This window comes from Anopheles maculipalpis, chromosome 3RL, assembly GCF_943734695.1.
Source record: "Anopheles maculipalpis chromosome 3RL, idAnoMacuDA_375_x, whole genome shotgun sequence".
Taxonomy (NCBI): domain Eukaryota; kingdom Metazoa; phylum Arthropoda; class Insecta; order Diptera; family Culicidae; genus Anopheles; species Anopheles maculipalpis.
This window is the reverse complement of record NC_064872.1, coordinates 75,741,520-75,755,012: the sequence shown is the minus strand read 5'-3', so window position 1 is coordinate 75,755,012 and position 13,493 is coordinate 75,741,520. Positions and strand designations below refer to the sequence as shown.

The following is a 13,493-nucleotide window of genomic DNA, read 5'->3' as shown; positions in this document are numbered from 1 at the left end:
TACTTTAAACGATCGGTAAAGCTAAGTGTTGCGGGTGTTTAAGTGTTTATTTCCTTCAAAACTCTCAAATATAACGCTTAAAAATTTGTAATAATGCTCCTTAAAAACATATTTCTGTCCCTTATCGTTCCTTATCGTACAGCGGAGTATGGGTTACGCAAATTGCCCATTTCCACTAAAAAAAACCACCCAAAAAGCTAATGCGCATTTAACGATCCCCGCGTACGGTCCTCGTCCATCGAACGATTGTGTGTGTGATTGTTAAAATATCGAATAAATAAATGCAACATAAAACCGAAATCGACCCCAAAGCGGACCGTAAATCATAATCCGACCAACGGTGGAATGGAGTGATCTCGCTTATTTTATGGTGAATAGCGTACAAAACATCATCCTTGTCTACGAACTGGCATCCTGAGCGATCGATCGATCGAATGTTGTGTTTTTGTTGCCCGACTAATAAACTGTATGATAATTTAGGGATGAGTGTTTTTCATATGTTTTAAGTATGTTCGATCTTGCAGCAATATTCCGAACGGTTATGTTTCGATGTTATTCAACATCGCAAGAAGGTTGAGTTGAAAACTGTTTGTGAGGTCACTAGAAAGAAGGCTTGGTAGTGGGTGGCAGTCGATTGTGTCGTAGGTAGATAGGATATGCGTAACCAATTAATGGAAGCTTATGCGCATGATTTTGAATGCGAAATCATCTTAAATGTTTATCATAATCGAAGCAATTATAACAGTTCGGTTTTTGCTTGTTTTGTTGACGATATCAATTTCGCCAAAACTGACCTCTGTTTATGGGAAGACGAGGGCGAAGATTGTTGCAATTTGCATGTTAATTGGCTTATCGTCTATCTAGGTCATGTTTGACATTTAATGACTAAATTGAATAATGTTTGCTGCATATCATCGGAGTAGTAGTTGTGTCCAGTAGTAGTCACCTATATCGATACTTTGAGGTTTAATATTATCCATAAGTTTATGAAAAGATAAGAAACATCCATTTGGAGATTATTGGAATTGAAACGTATCTACTAGTGCTGAGAAATGTGCTCCGAACCTGTTAGGTTCTTCCCGTTTCCTTCAATTAATTCAAATAAATCACTCTGGATTCAACTAAAACCACAAAGAAAGTGTTGGGCACCAACCTTTTTCTGTCCAGGGGAATGTCTGTCCAGAATAAATCGTGTACTTTACAATCTCTTTTTTTCCTGAATATAGTTCCATTTCATTACTATGAACTCAAAATAACAACGCAAGTGTTTTTCAAAAATCTGTTCAAATACGATTGCTTGGGGAAACTTTCAGTCCATTTTGGAGAAATGCCTGTCCTCCAGAACCCATGACATTTTTGAGTAGACGAGAAGACTGGACTGACATCTAATGCGTTATAAAACTTATAGTTTGATAAATTCATTTAATGTACAGTAAATTCAAATCATCCGCAGCAATCTTCTAGGATGGTTTTTCGTGCGAAAAGCACCGTCAGCTACTTTCAGCTATTGCGAACTAGAAAAATTGTTGAACAGTTTATTCCGAGCAATCACTGTTTGCCGTTATCAACAAAAATTGATGTATTAGAGCTCGAAGCAACAGTTTTTCAGGTTATATAAATTAATCTAGGTTAATTTTAACATATTACCTAGTAAATATGTATACATTGTATTGCGGATGTAGATTCAATCGATTCTTGGTACATTTTTCACTTTAGTATTTGATTTCTATAATTTAACATTTAATTAATGCAGGTCTATCATTCCTTTAACGAAAATACTTTAAAAAGGTAAAGGCTAGAACCATTGGGAAAAGAATAAACCATGGCCCCACTCTCGTCAATCACACCGTCGTTGCAGCGAAAGACAGAATGATCGACGGTCTCATCGGCGGTAGGATGAGCAATTTGGGTTAATGAGCGGGATTCGTTCGCCCGTACAAGTGGGACAACTTTTCCCAAGCTAAAGGCCATACCGACTACTGCGACTACTGTCCAATCTTGTGGCGTTTGTAAATCCTTCCATTTGGCAACCATTTGCCAATCAGTGCCGCCATTTATTATCACACCAGTTTATTTATTTTGGTTTTGTATCACGCGGCCAGGTTCATCAGCCCTGCCGTAAAGATGGAAGTCTTTGGGGGGGGAAAAGGGACTAAAGTTGCGCGAAAAAAAAAGGCGAAACAAAACAGGAATCCAATCCCAAAAGAGCGCCTACTGGCCTCTCGAAACGAATTTGCTCGATATCGAAACCGTGGCATAGTTCAAGGCTAATTGGTATCGATCGTTCTGCGCTGGATCGTCTTTTTGGTAGTGTGTGTGTTTGTTTGGGGGAGGTTTGGGAGATTTTTTTTTCTCTCCTGTGTATTGCCAACGTGTCGAGGAACGTTTTATTTTTGCAATCTTTTGCTTATGGTTTTATGGTGGCCGAAACGGGTCGCTCGTAAAAGTTCGGAGTTCGAAGGCAAGAAGATTTGAATATTGCCTAAGATGGTGATCATTGATGGCGATCTTGGGCGAGTTGGAGATGATCGGTGCGTAGCTGTAGATGATATGATATTTAGTTCCGTAATGGAAGAACGATAAGGTATTGAAAAATATTTTTGGCATGAATATGACCTATAGGATGGCTCGGCCTATAATTGGCTAACCAAATGCCGGTAGAAGTATCGAGTTTTGCTATTTCCTGAATTAAAGTCGATGGTTTCCATATTAGAAGTCATAGCTTTATTAAACGAGTTAACTGCTCAATTTTTTTAGTCGTTTTTTTATAGGACATTAAAAAATTTGATAATTGAAATTTAAATGTCAGAAAATGATCTACTAAAACCTTATGACTGTCTTAAATCATTTTCTGTACATTTGTGACTTAACAGTTTCTTGCATCGAAATCATTCTTTCCCGACAATAACAAAGCAATTATTTGCTTCTGCTTTGCTTATGCCGACTTCTTTAGGATCTCTGCCCATCATTTCCCATCGCCGAAAGGTGTTGCAGAATTTGACGACTAATTAACACGGCATTTAATTTTCAGCCGCTGCGGTTCCAATCGCCCTGTTTTAACCGAGTGCGCTGCTTTAAGCCACCCGTCATAAGTGAGAATTTATGATGGGAACGCAAGTTGCTTAGGGCTTCCGAAAATGCGACTGCTGAGTGAGCAATACGCCGTGCGGTATGCATTGTTTACAAATTTTAGTTTATGGTTGCCTTTCGTTGAAACATGATCGGTGTTGTTTTGTGCTGATGGTTTAGCGTTAGTTTCAAAGAATGGAAGAACTTATTAGAACCAATTCCTATGCTAGTAAACATGCAAATATTTTTGTAAAAGGAAGTATGAGCTAGGGACCGATGGAAGATGGGGTAGAAGCCACTCAAAAGAAGGCCCATAGCTCAAAGGCCCATCGCCCTGGAGCAATCTTCTAAATAAATGACCCCGATAAGGTCAGAACGTCGATCAACCGCCTACTGTTTAATTAAGACCTTCCTTCGTGGCCGTCCACGGCATCAGCTATCGACCGGCTAAACACTTCCCGAATTGCACTTTAATGAAACCACCAGGAAGTAATTTTTCAACCCTCTCATTGTCTTTCGCTTCCATCGCTGGACGCCAACCTAAGATTCCAGCTGAATTGCTTATTTTCACTGGCCAACGATGTTTAGTGGTGTGTGAAATTCAACTCGAATGCTAATGCTTGCGCCGAGGAACGTGAGCCAGGCGACACACAACAACAACCCCCAATAAACTGCCAATGCCGATCGGCTCATCTCGTGCAGTCAGCGAGCAGATAAAAGAAAATTTACGATGAGAAATCCAATAAAAATTGCTGCCTCACAATGCTGTGCCAGGGGTGGGTATTGTGTGTTTTCCAGCGCGCTTCTTTAGCTGGACGGCACGAGACGCGTTTGGCGCATGACCTTCAGCGTGGGGTGTGCAGTCGTGTACGCTGGCCACCGGTGATAGCTTCCATCACAGGTTCGAGTGTTTTTGGTGATTGATTCGAAAGGAAAAGTGATGTGGATTTTCCCACCACTAACATGACGCTCATCCTGTTCTATATTTAAATGACAAACGCTTCACATCGTTCATCGAGCGCTGAAGAAATTGGGATGCTCCGGTTTGTGTAGGACTATTAATTGCGAAACCTTTTTATGTGTGAAAGAATAATCTGATAATCGCCTACATCCGTGCTGGAATTGATGATCGGGTTTCAATGGATTGTGTCATCGCTATAAGTACATCTGTTTTGACTTGTTGTGGTAATCCGCTAGAGGGAAAGGATTATCCAGTTTAAGCATCGCAAGCTGTCTGATAGATTTGAGCTAAATCGTTTGGTCTAACACATATGAGGTTGTGTGTCCAAAGCGAATCAGGACTACTTGCAACAGCATGTTGTTTAGATCTTGTTTTGGTTTTGTTTTATTTACAATTTGTTTAACCATTTCGTTTCATGCTAGGCGCGCTCTCATCTTTTTTATTAGTTTTTTATATAATTTGCTTCTTTTAAATAAATTTCAATGACTGTTATACAATAGCATATGCAATATATTTTGAGGTTTTGCATGCATTATTTGTTAATTGATTTCCAATTTTGTTTCGTAATATGTTGAATTTGTACTTCTATGTTATTACTTAATAATGCTTATAGTTTTTGATAATCTTTATTTTTAAATAAAGTTATCATTCGATCTGTTGATTATTGATAGTGAATTTATAACCTAAATTATATTTTTTTTTTTAAATTTAGATTTTAAATTTTTTAATTTACTTTCCATTGAAAGTCATGAAGTATCATTACATACATACATACAGTACATACGCAAAGTTATCTATTTTAATAGCACAAATTACCCACTTTTAAATTTATAATAAGTTTCAAACGTTACATTTTCCTTAATGCATTGAATGCAACTAAGAAATGGTAAGCGATAATCGGAATAGCCCCACAACAAAAGCCACTGGCGATGATCAGCACCAAAATAAACATTTTCAAGGGTGAGAATCGTCAGCAGCTCGAGCTCACTCCACCCTACAGCGGATGAACTCTGTGAGCTACTAAGAAAATGAAGTAAAATCACAGAAGCCAACTGTCTTGTGAATGAACGTTGTGAGATGATGCCCATTCATGCGGTTCCGCGCTTGCTGCCCGTCAACGCCGTCCGTGGTCAGCATCCTATCCCCTAATGCTCCTGACCCTCGATCTCTGTCGTGCATACCGTCTTCCGCAAACTCTCACTATCATCGGACCAGGATCCCTCCACCATCAGACATACCAAACTTTGCTCATCGATGCTCGTACCTCTGCGCTCCCCCCAAAGCGGTGACTCGTGTTCTACGCGAACCATCGGGGATCGGCTGTAGGTAGCTCCCATGATCCATTATGCCCTGTGTTTGTGAGCTTTGAGAGCGGCGATTAGATTGTGGCGAGTTTTTGGACTATCTTCTAAGCCATCCCGCGAATATATAAAGATGTCGGACGGGTTCGGTCAAGTCAGTCAGCCAGTGTCGTCTGCTTCGGTGCATCAAGCGCAAAACTCAAATCTCGAAACAGTGTAACAGTGAGCGTGAGTGGGTGTCAGTTTAACTTAAATCCGAAACAAGTGACAATACAAACTTTTGTAAAAATGTTCAAAGTGGTGAGTTTAAGAAATGGGAATATTGTGATCTAACATACTGAAGTTGTGAAATATACAGAAAAATCACCATCAATGGACTATGCAATAAAAAAAGTTACTGATTGGTTTTAATGTTAATTAAGTGTTAATTTAAATGTGTCAAACAGTGAAACTTACAGTTTTTCTACATTCAAACAGTGAAACACTAAAAAGATTTCATTTATTAAAGGTTTTTCAAGAGAAAATTTAAGTGCTAGTTTACAAAAAAGAAAGTTTTCTAATGTAGTTATATTACGTTTTGGAGTTCTACGTTTCAAGTTCTAAGTCACAACCAGTTAACCATGCTAAAATTTCGAATTAATGCTTTTTGAAATTTGAATATCAGTTTAGTTTTTTTGTTTTACTGTAAAGTTGTTAAATGACTTAAAAATGTACTTAAAACATACTATAATATGGCAACAAGGCCGTTCTATGGGAATAAAACAAGAACGCTTGTCAATTGTTTTGCCAATCTTACTTGTGCCTAATACTTCGTTTCTGTAGTAACTGATTCATCAACTCCTCCTATAGAAAGAGCTCATTCATTACCATGAGTGTGGTATGCACTATCTCAACCTAATCTTTCAAGTACATCCACATTACAAATTGTGTCAGTAATGAAACTCATCTCCATGAACACCTGCCTCGTTATGTGGGTAATTCGGTTTCTTGGTTGTTCCCTTCGACACTCTAAATCGTATCTTTTTATGCTCGGTTTTTTCGTCAGCTCATTAAAATCGTCACTTTAATGGCTAAACTCATGTATGCACGCACACATCATTATGCTCTTTATGCTTACTTCCCAGGTGTTTTCCCTACTTGCTCTGGCTGCCGCTCTAGCGCTGGCTGCTCCTGCCGCTGATGATGCTTCGGCCAACATTCTAACGCACGAATCTCGCCTTGAACCGGACGGCGCCTACTCATACAAATACTCCACCAGCAATGGTATTCAGGCAGAGGAAAGTGGCATCGGAGGACAGTCGGTGCAAGGATCCGCCTCATGGGTCGGTGATGATGGTGTACCGATTGTGCTGACCTACACCGCCGACGAGAATGGATTCCATCCCCAAGGTGTCCATCTGCCGACGCCACCACCCATTCCGGACTATATCCTGCGGGCGCTACGATACATCGAGGCGAAACAGGCAAGCCAGAACGGTGGCAAGTAAAGTACGAGAGAAGCAAGAATGTCCATGAAGGCGTTAACTGCCACCGTTACGAAAAGATCGTGACAATCTTACCTCATCACCACATTAAACTGGCCATTAGTGATACAAGAAAACCCGACAATACTCGATGCACATTTGTATAAAAATATAAAAATCTTTAATTGTACCTAAACTTACCGTTTTTTAATAAAAAAGAAAGAATATCTTAAATTAGGAAAAAAATTAACAAAGAGCTCATCAATAATTTCAAGCTTTCATTCAACAAACAAACTCTTTGGAATCCTTCTTCAAACAAAAAAAGCATCGTAGGTGGGCTAATTAAGCGTGCAAAACTAAATGAAGGCATGCTTCCGTAAACAAACATTCCAACATTTCATTCCAGTTAAAACAACGTCAATGTAGCTGATTACCTGAGAGATATCTAGCAGACCAACAGTCAATTTGGTAGCTTATTTTATCGCTCAAATTCATGTGCCACCATCAGAGACACCGCATGACACATGAATCATGAATCATGACGCATGAATCGACTACTCCGAATGATGCTTCTTGACGATCAGTCAACCAATTCTCCGTCCGTTGCGGGTGATCGGTTTTTGACGCCAAAGGTGAAATTTGATACCAACACCGGTGACGGCGTTGAACGGTTGGGTGCAACATAAAAATAAATCACACTCTTTAAATGTTTAACTTTCGGTGGGAGCGTGATATCCCAGCTGGACGGTTGTTTTAAAGCATTCGGTAGTAGAGTTTTAAATGATTAACCCTAAACCATGCGTGTGTGTTGGGCGTTACTAAACGACGTTCCTCGCTTGATTGATCGTTGAAGTCTTTCGTTTAAAAACGCACGTGTTTGAATAGAGAAATGGTTAACCGCGGTCCGTCTTATCAACGCAAAACGCCCAAGGCACCGCAAACTCGTTTTGAATCACCTCACCTCACTACCATTCACGTCCAAGGTGACTGTGTTTTGACTACAGGTGCTTATTAAATTATGGAAATAAAGCACTCTCACTTGGTAAGTGTATTTACCAGCGCCGGACTGGTTTGTGCGATAAAATGATTACAATCAAGTTGTTACTGGTACTCTATTTGTATCTTGGGACTGTGCAGTGTATCAATCAAACTGCAATCTGAAAACCATTAATTAAACAACCAATTAAGGAATGATAGTATTGCTAAGGTGACAGGTACCAATGTTATTAGGCTTCTAGTTGGATTGATGGAATGCTCGTAATGATACGTTGGTATTGCTTACTTTCGTTTATGCTCGGTGTTGTTTGAATGCTTTCTAATTTTTTTCATGGTATTTATGCAATTATTTGGAGCATGAGAAGCTTTTACAATTTTAAGGTAATTTTCTATTCGAAGCTGTCCCAAAAAAAAAAAAAAAGAATTGAGAGCAGAAGAAATATTACAAAAGATGAATAATGCAACCTCAATAACTACACGTATTGGAATTGGACTTCAGAGTCTCTTACTGTCATTAATCGTTATCAGTAATAAAATGATTTTAAAAATGAGAACTTAAAGGGTAACAAGAGGATGACTTGATGAACAATAAATTCGGAGCAATAATCGATTGCTGGTCTTAATATGCTTAATTTTTATAATCAATATGATATTTAGGATAGAATCTATTTTTAATTGGATTTTACATTTTCGAAAATCGAACTAGTCAAGCAATAGTGTAAAAGAGAAACTACAATAAGGAAAACATAAGATCATTCTTATGTTTCCTGTAAAATTTGAATGGTTTTGCTTCGATTAAATTGATATTTGAAAAAATTAGCCCATAAAATTCAAACAAAATTCAACAGCAATATCCAAACAGCTCACTGCCGTTACCTCAAATTTCGGCCGAAACTACCCAAGACGTAGAATCCACGCAATGCTGACCTTTGCAAGGTTTCCACCGCAAGCAGGCACCACCTCCGTACCGCTGGAGACCTTTTCATGCACTCGTCCGGAAACCGTTAAATGGCTGATTTGAATAAATCGATACAAAATCAAAAGCAACCAGATCATCTTTAGTCTTTTACCGCACCATCTTCATGGGAGGGATAGCAAGGTGATAGCGGTTAGAATTGTGTTACCTTTGCAATTTGTCAAAGTCGCGTGATTCGTAGTGGGAAGAAAAGGTTCCAACTACTATCAGACGCGTTGGTTGCGAATTTTACCCTCGGGCTATTATTGCTAAGTGATTGAACTTTTGTGTGTGTGTGTGTACCGTCTGCCAATAGATGTTATTTAGTGATGCGATTTGGTAAAGTGAATATGTGGATATAAAAGGAGAATGACGAGATAAGAAAAAGAAACACATTTGTTTTATCACAACTCAATGGCTTCTCCGGTGTTGATTCATCCCAGAAATCACAACGCTTACACATGAAACGAACGGAAACAAAACATTAAGCTGCTACTGTGAGGCTGTGTTTTGGATGTCTGTAGTTTCTTCGTTAGCATATGGTGTGAAAATGCATCACCGTGAGTAACATTTGCATGAAATGCATAAACCAGTGTTTGGAAGCGAGAAATTCGTGTATGAATATCATTTACGAATTAGTTGCTGTGATCAATGGGCGAAACGTTTCATCGTGTTAATGCTGCTTGATTTGATATTTACAATGGGAATGATTGTTTAGATTTTTCTCTCTCTCTCATTTATGAGCTGCGTTAAAAGAAACTGAGGCGTTATATGACAGCAACTTCTTCACGAAACCAAAGAAACTTAAGACGTTACAGCATACATTTTAAGCTTTGATCCGCTGCTTTGAGTTCGAAAAAGCGGCATGCAAAGCTTTTTGTGTCCATGTTGGAAGAACTCAGGGATCAAAAGCTTGGTAAGTAGGGTTCATGGTCTTACTTCAATTATTTCGAAAAGGATTGCCATCGCTGTAAGAGGACAAATTGATCACAGTACAAGTAAAACATTTTCAAACATGGCCGTGACCGTGATCATGCCCTAGTACATCGTTGAGCCAGGAAGAAGATCATTAACATAAAAATTAAAAAAAAATCAGATGGCTTATAGGCCGACAATAATATCCAATCGACAGTCAATATATGAAATACATACTTTTTTTACTTCCATTATTAGTAGCAAATTTCATCATGATTCATCATGATGAGTTTTATGATGATGAGTTTTATAAACTCATCATGATGAGTTTTATTCTACGGCTCATATAAACTTTGCCTTCAGTGATGCGCTATAATCATAAAATTCATAAAAACATAATGATACTAAAGTTGTAAAAAAGTTTAAAAAATTAATTTTTTAATTTTAAAATATTTAATTACAATGGTTCAATGGTGTATTGTCATAGTTTTTAAAGATAGATGTTACTTAAGTAATTTTAAAAATCCAACACCAATAGAAACTGAACGAAATAAATAATTATCTTGGCAAAGATTGCACAACCCTGCTCGGTTGAAACATAACATGCAAATTGCATACCTCACAGGCGCATGTTCCATCGCAGTTCGTAGAATATGGTTCATAGGTGAAACACAAAGTTTCCTTGCTAAACATGCTGATAAATTATAAATAAAATTAAGTAAACAAAAACTCTTCCCTTTTTGTATAAATAACACAAACAATCTACAAATAACATCAGTGACTTGGGATGGCTACGATAGTATAAGAAAGTAACAAATTCTTATACCATCAATTCTGCTCAATCTATCAATTATTTATCTAAATTCCTTTCAATGCTGAGCGTACATTTATTCTACTCATTGGATATGTTCCTCACACCTAGAGTAAGCAACTCAAGATACTTGTTTTCATTCACATTTCACACTCCATTTGATCCATAGTGCAATACCGGCTAGGTTTCGGGTTTCCCTCTGCGTTGGCTCACTAAAGATGTTGATGAAGATACTACCATTGGTAAGTAATGATTACGAACTGAAAAAAAGGAAGCCACAACATGGGTGGACCAACGACCTCGGACAGCCGACCCCAGAGGAGGAGAAGGATTGCGAAAAGCGCGTAAGCTAGAGGTACACGAAAGAAAATGCAGTCGCTGAGTCGATCGTGTAGAGGGAACAGAATTTAAGCCATGTGCTGAAGCGGTAAAGTTGAACCAGGTCATCGTGCGGAACGATGACGGGTGAATCTTCCCCATTGCCAGGTCATCGTTTCGATCGCTGCGCTACACCGCATTCGCGTGTAAATTGTAAGACGGCAAGATATTAAATGTCCCACAATAATCTGACCGAGCGAAAGAGGATGCCCAGCCGGACGATTCAATCGATTGCACATAAAACGGTACGACCACGCAATTTGGGAACGGTTTGGGTGGCAACCACGGTGCATGCGATCGCGTTGTTGAAGAGCTGGTGAATGATGAAACGATGGCGAACCCAACCGGCTTGCGACGAGACGAAGAAAGTAGATAACTTTTAATTTCATTCAGGGCTCAAGAACGACTGGTCTGAAGCATGTGAGTCATATTGAATTCTTCTTGATGTAATTGGAAAACGGTTTAAAATCTTTAGATAAAAGCGCGATCTTTTATCGAAATTTTCTCTAGTAGTGCAAATAGTTGAGTAAGCGAATACACTACATTTTACGACTCATCTCGCACAATTACACGTGTTCGGTATTTCCGATCCGATTCCAAGTGGACATTCGATTGATAAACGAAAGAAAAACGACACACAAAATGGCATGCTAATGAGCAAATACATTGTATTGATGTGACAAGCGTCGCACCGGGGCACCCGATCCTACATGCCGAGCTCCTCACACACACACACACCGGTTCAAGTGGCATCGTTTGATTTAACCATTTATCGTACCGAGCGGCCTTCAAGCGAATAGATGAAGCGATTCGATGCTGGGAGAAAGGATGCAGTGCCGGTGGAGCCGACGGGAACCGGTCCGTGTTGGAAGGAAAGCGAGCCGTGCATCTTCACGCCCGGTGTACTGCAGTGTGCACAATATGGTGCCGGTGCCATCAAGCCGGGCTGTAATTTGCTGGTAAATTTTCTCAAACGACAATCCTTCTGCTTGGTTGAGGCTGGAGCCACGGCAGCAGATCGAAGCATATTCATCAATATGTTTTTTTCTGGCTGTTGAGGACAACACGCGTACCGAGTGTCCGATGTCAACTATGTCAGAAGCGTCGATAGACGACGATGCGTTGGACTAATTTGACCTCTTTGGGTTGAACCACGACGCAGTGGTTAATGCACGGGGTGGTGGACGATAGGTTCGTACGGGTGAAGGCCGTTGGAACTCGACTGTACGTGGTAAAAAAAAAAAAAAAACCGGCACAAACGAGGTGTTTGAGAGCACGTGTGCAAGGCGGCAGTATGGATATGTTTAAAACTAAGAGAGCCGGTTTGAGAAGATTACTGCTATTTTAAGATGAGCTTTTATTAGAACCATACATATTATGATCAAGATTTGTTTCACCCTGTTCTGGTTTTATAAACCGCTGATAATTTTCAACATAAAAAACGAACTTTGAAAGATTCGTGGTATTATGTCATCAGTCTTCCGGATTTACACGGACCACCTTCTGGTAGCCATTTGATAGTTTATTCTAGTATGTATGTATAAAGCTATAAACTCCGAGCTTTTAAACAAACAACTCTTTTTATTTTATTATTTGTTCAGTTATTGATATCATCTACAATCGCTTTTCGAACCTAGGATCTTCAACAATATGCCCATTCTATGAGTTTGTTTTATTATAAAGACACGTGGTGCAGATAGTTTCTCCCGTTGATTCAACATTAATCAGAGTTGGTTCTGAGTCGAGATCCTCAGCAGAGTATGTGAAGCAATGTCGCTAAGGAATGAAGGAATGGATTCAGGGTGATTCAGGGAATGAAGGAATGGATGCTTCAGAGCACGAGGGTGAACGAGTAGAGCTGCTCTGGAGATAAGTTTGCAAAAAAATCTGCATTCCTCTGCATTACTATTCGGAATGAAGGTAGAGTGTAACTTCTTATGAGTGGAGCTGGGCAAAAATAAATTCCATACTGGTATTGAAATTAGTTCAGGTTTATTTAAACAAGTTGAACTAGTTTGATCACACGTCAGCAGCTTCCTTATTGTAAAGATAGTTGATGTTAGAATATAGATGAGCTGATGTACAGTTTAAAAAACTGAAAATGTTGGAAGTTGTCTGGAAAACCTTCACTAGCCCATGCGACCTTGGTAAAAATGGTTAATGATCGATAATATCTCTCTGCTCGCTAATATTAATACTAAGTTACCAGCAAGGATTATTCGTTCCGGCCGGGTGACTCTGGTATCATCATGATTAAAATCTTTTAGTGCTGTTATTTAATCAACGGCCGAAATGTTTGGGATTTTCTATAAATATTATTGAGCTTGTAGATTTAATAAAGTCAGAGCAAAAAAATCAAACAGCTTTAAAAAAACTTCAAAAAACAAATGGTGAAAGCAAAAAATAACTAATGTTAAATCGATTTCATTTTCTAGTAGTCTCAATCTTACGAATTGAAAACTGCACTCTCAAGATCCGATCCATCAAAATGCTCAATGCCATCTCAGAAATCGCGCTACCGATGCAAATACTAAATATCTCCCTCTCTGATGGTTTTTTTCCATTCCCGGTCTTTCGATCAACCATGTCCGAACATGAAAAGAGTAAATATTTAATTACCGCTACCAGCTACCATCAATGCAAA

The 13,493-nt window shown here is 39.0% G+C and overlaps 2 protein-coding genes across 2 annotated transcripts in view; one reads left to right on the top strand and one right to left on the bottom strand.

The window, feature by feature from the left end:
• LOC126562922 (non-structural maintenance of chromosomes element 1 homolog) overlaps window positions 1–13,493 on the bottom strand; it is a 260,347-nt gene that overhangs the window by 194,195 nt on the left and 52,659 nt on the right. The gene's annotated exons all lie outside the window — the stretch shown is intronic.
• On the top strand, window positions 5,620–6,818 carry LOC126563334 (endocuticle structural glycoprotein SgAbd-8-like). The gene is made up of 2 exons (XM_050219969.1): window positions 5,620–5,631; window positions 6,456–6,818. Exons 1-2 carry the CDS (start codon window positions 5,620–5,622, stop codon window positions 6,816–6,818), a joined length of 375 nt encoding a protein of 124 aa, XP_050075926.1.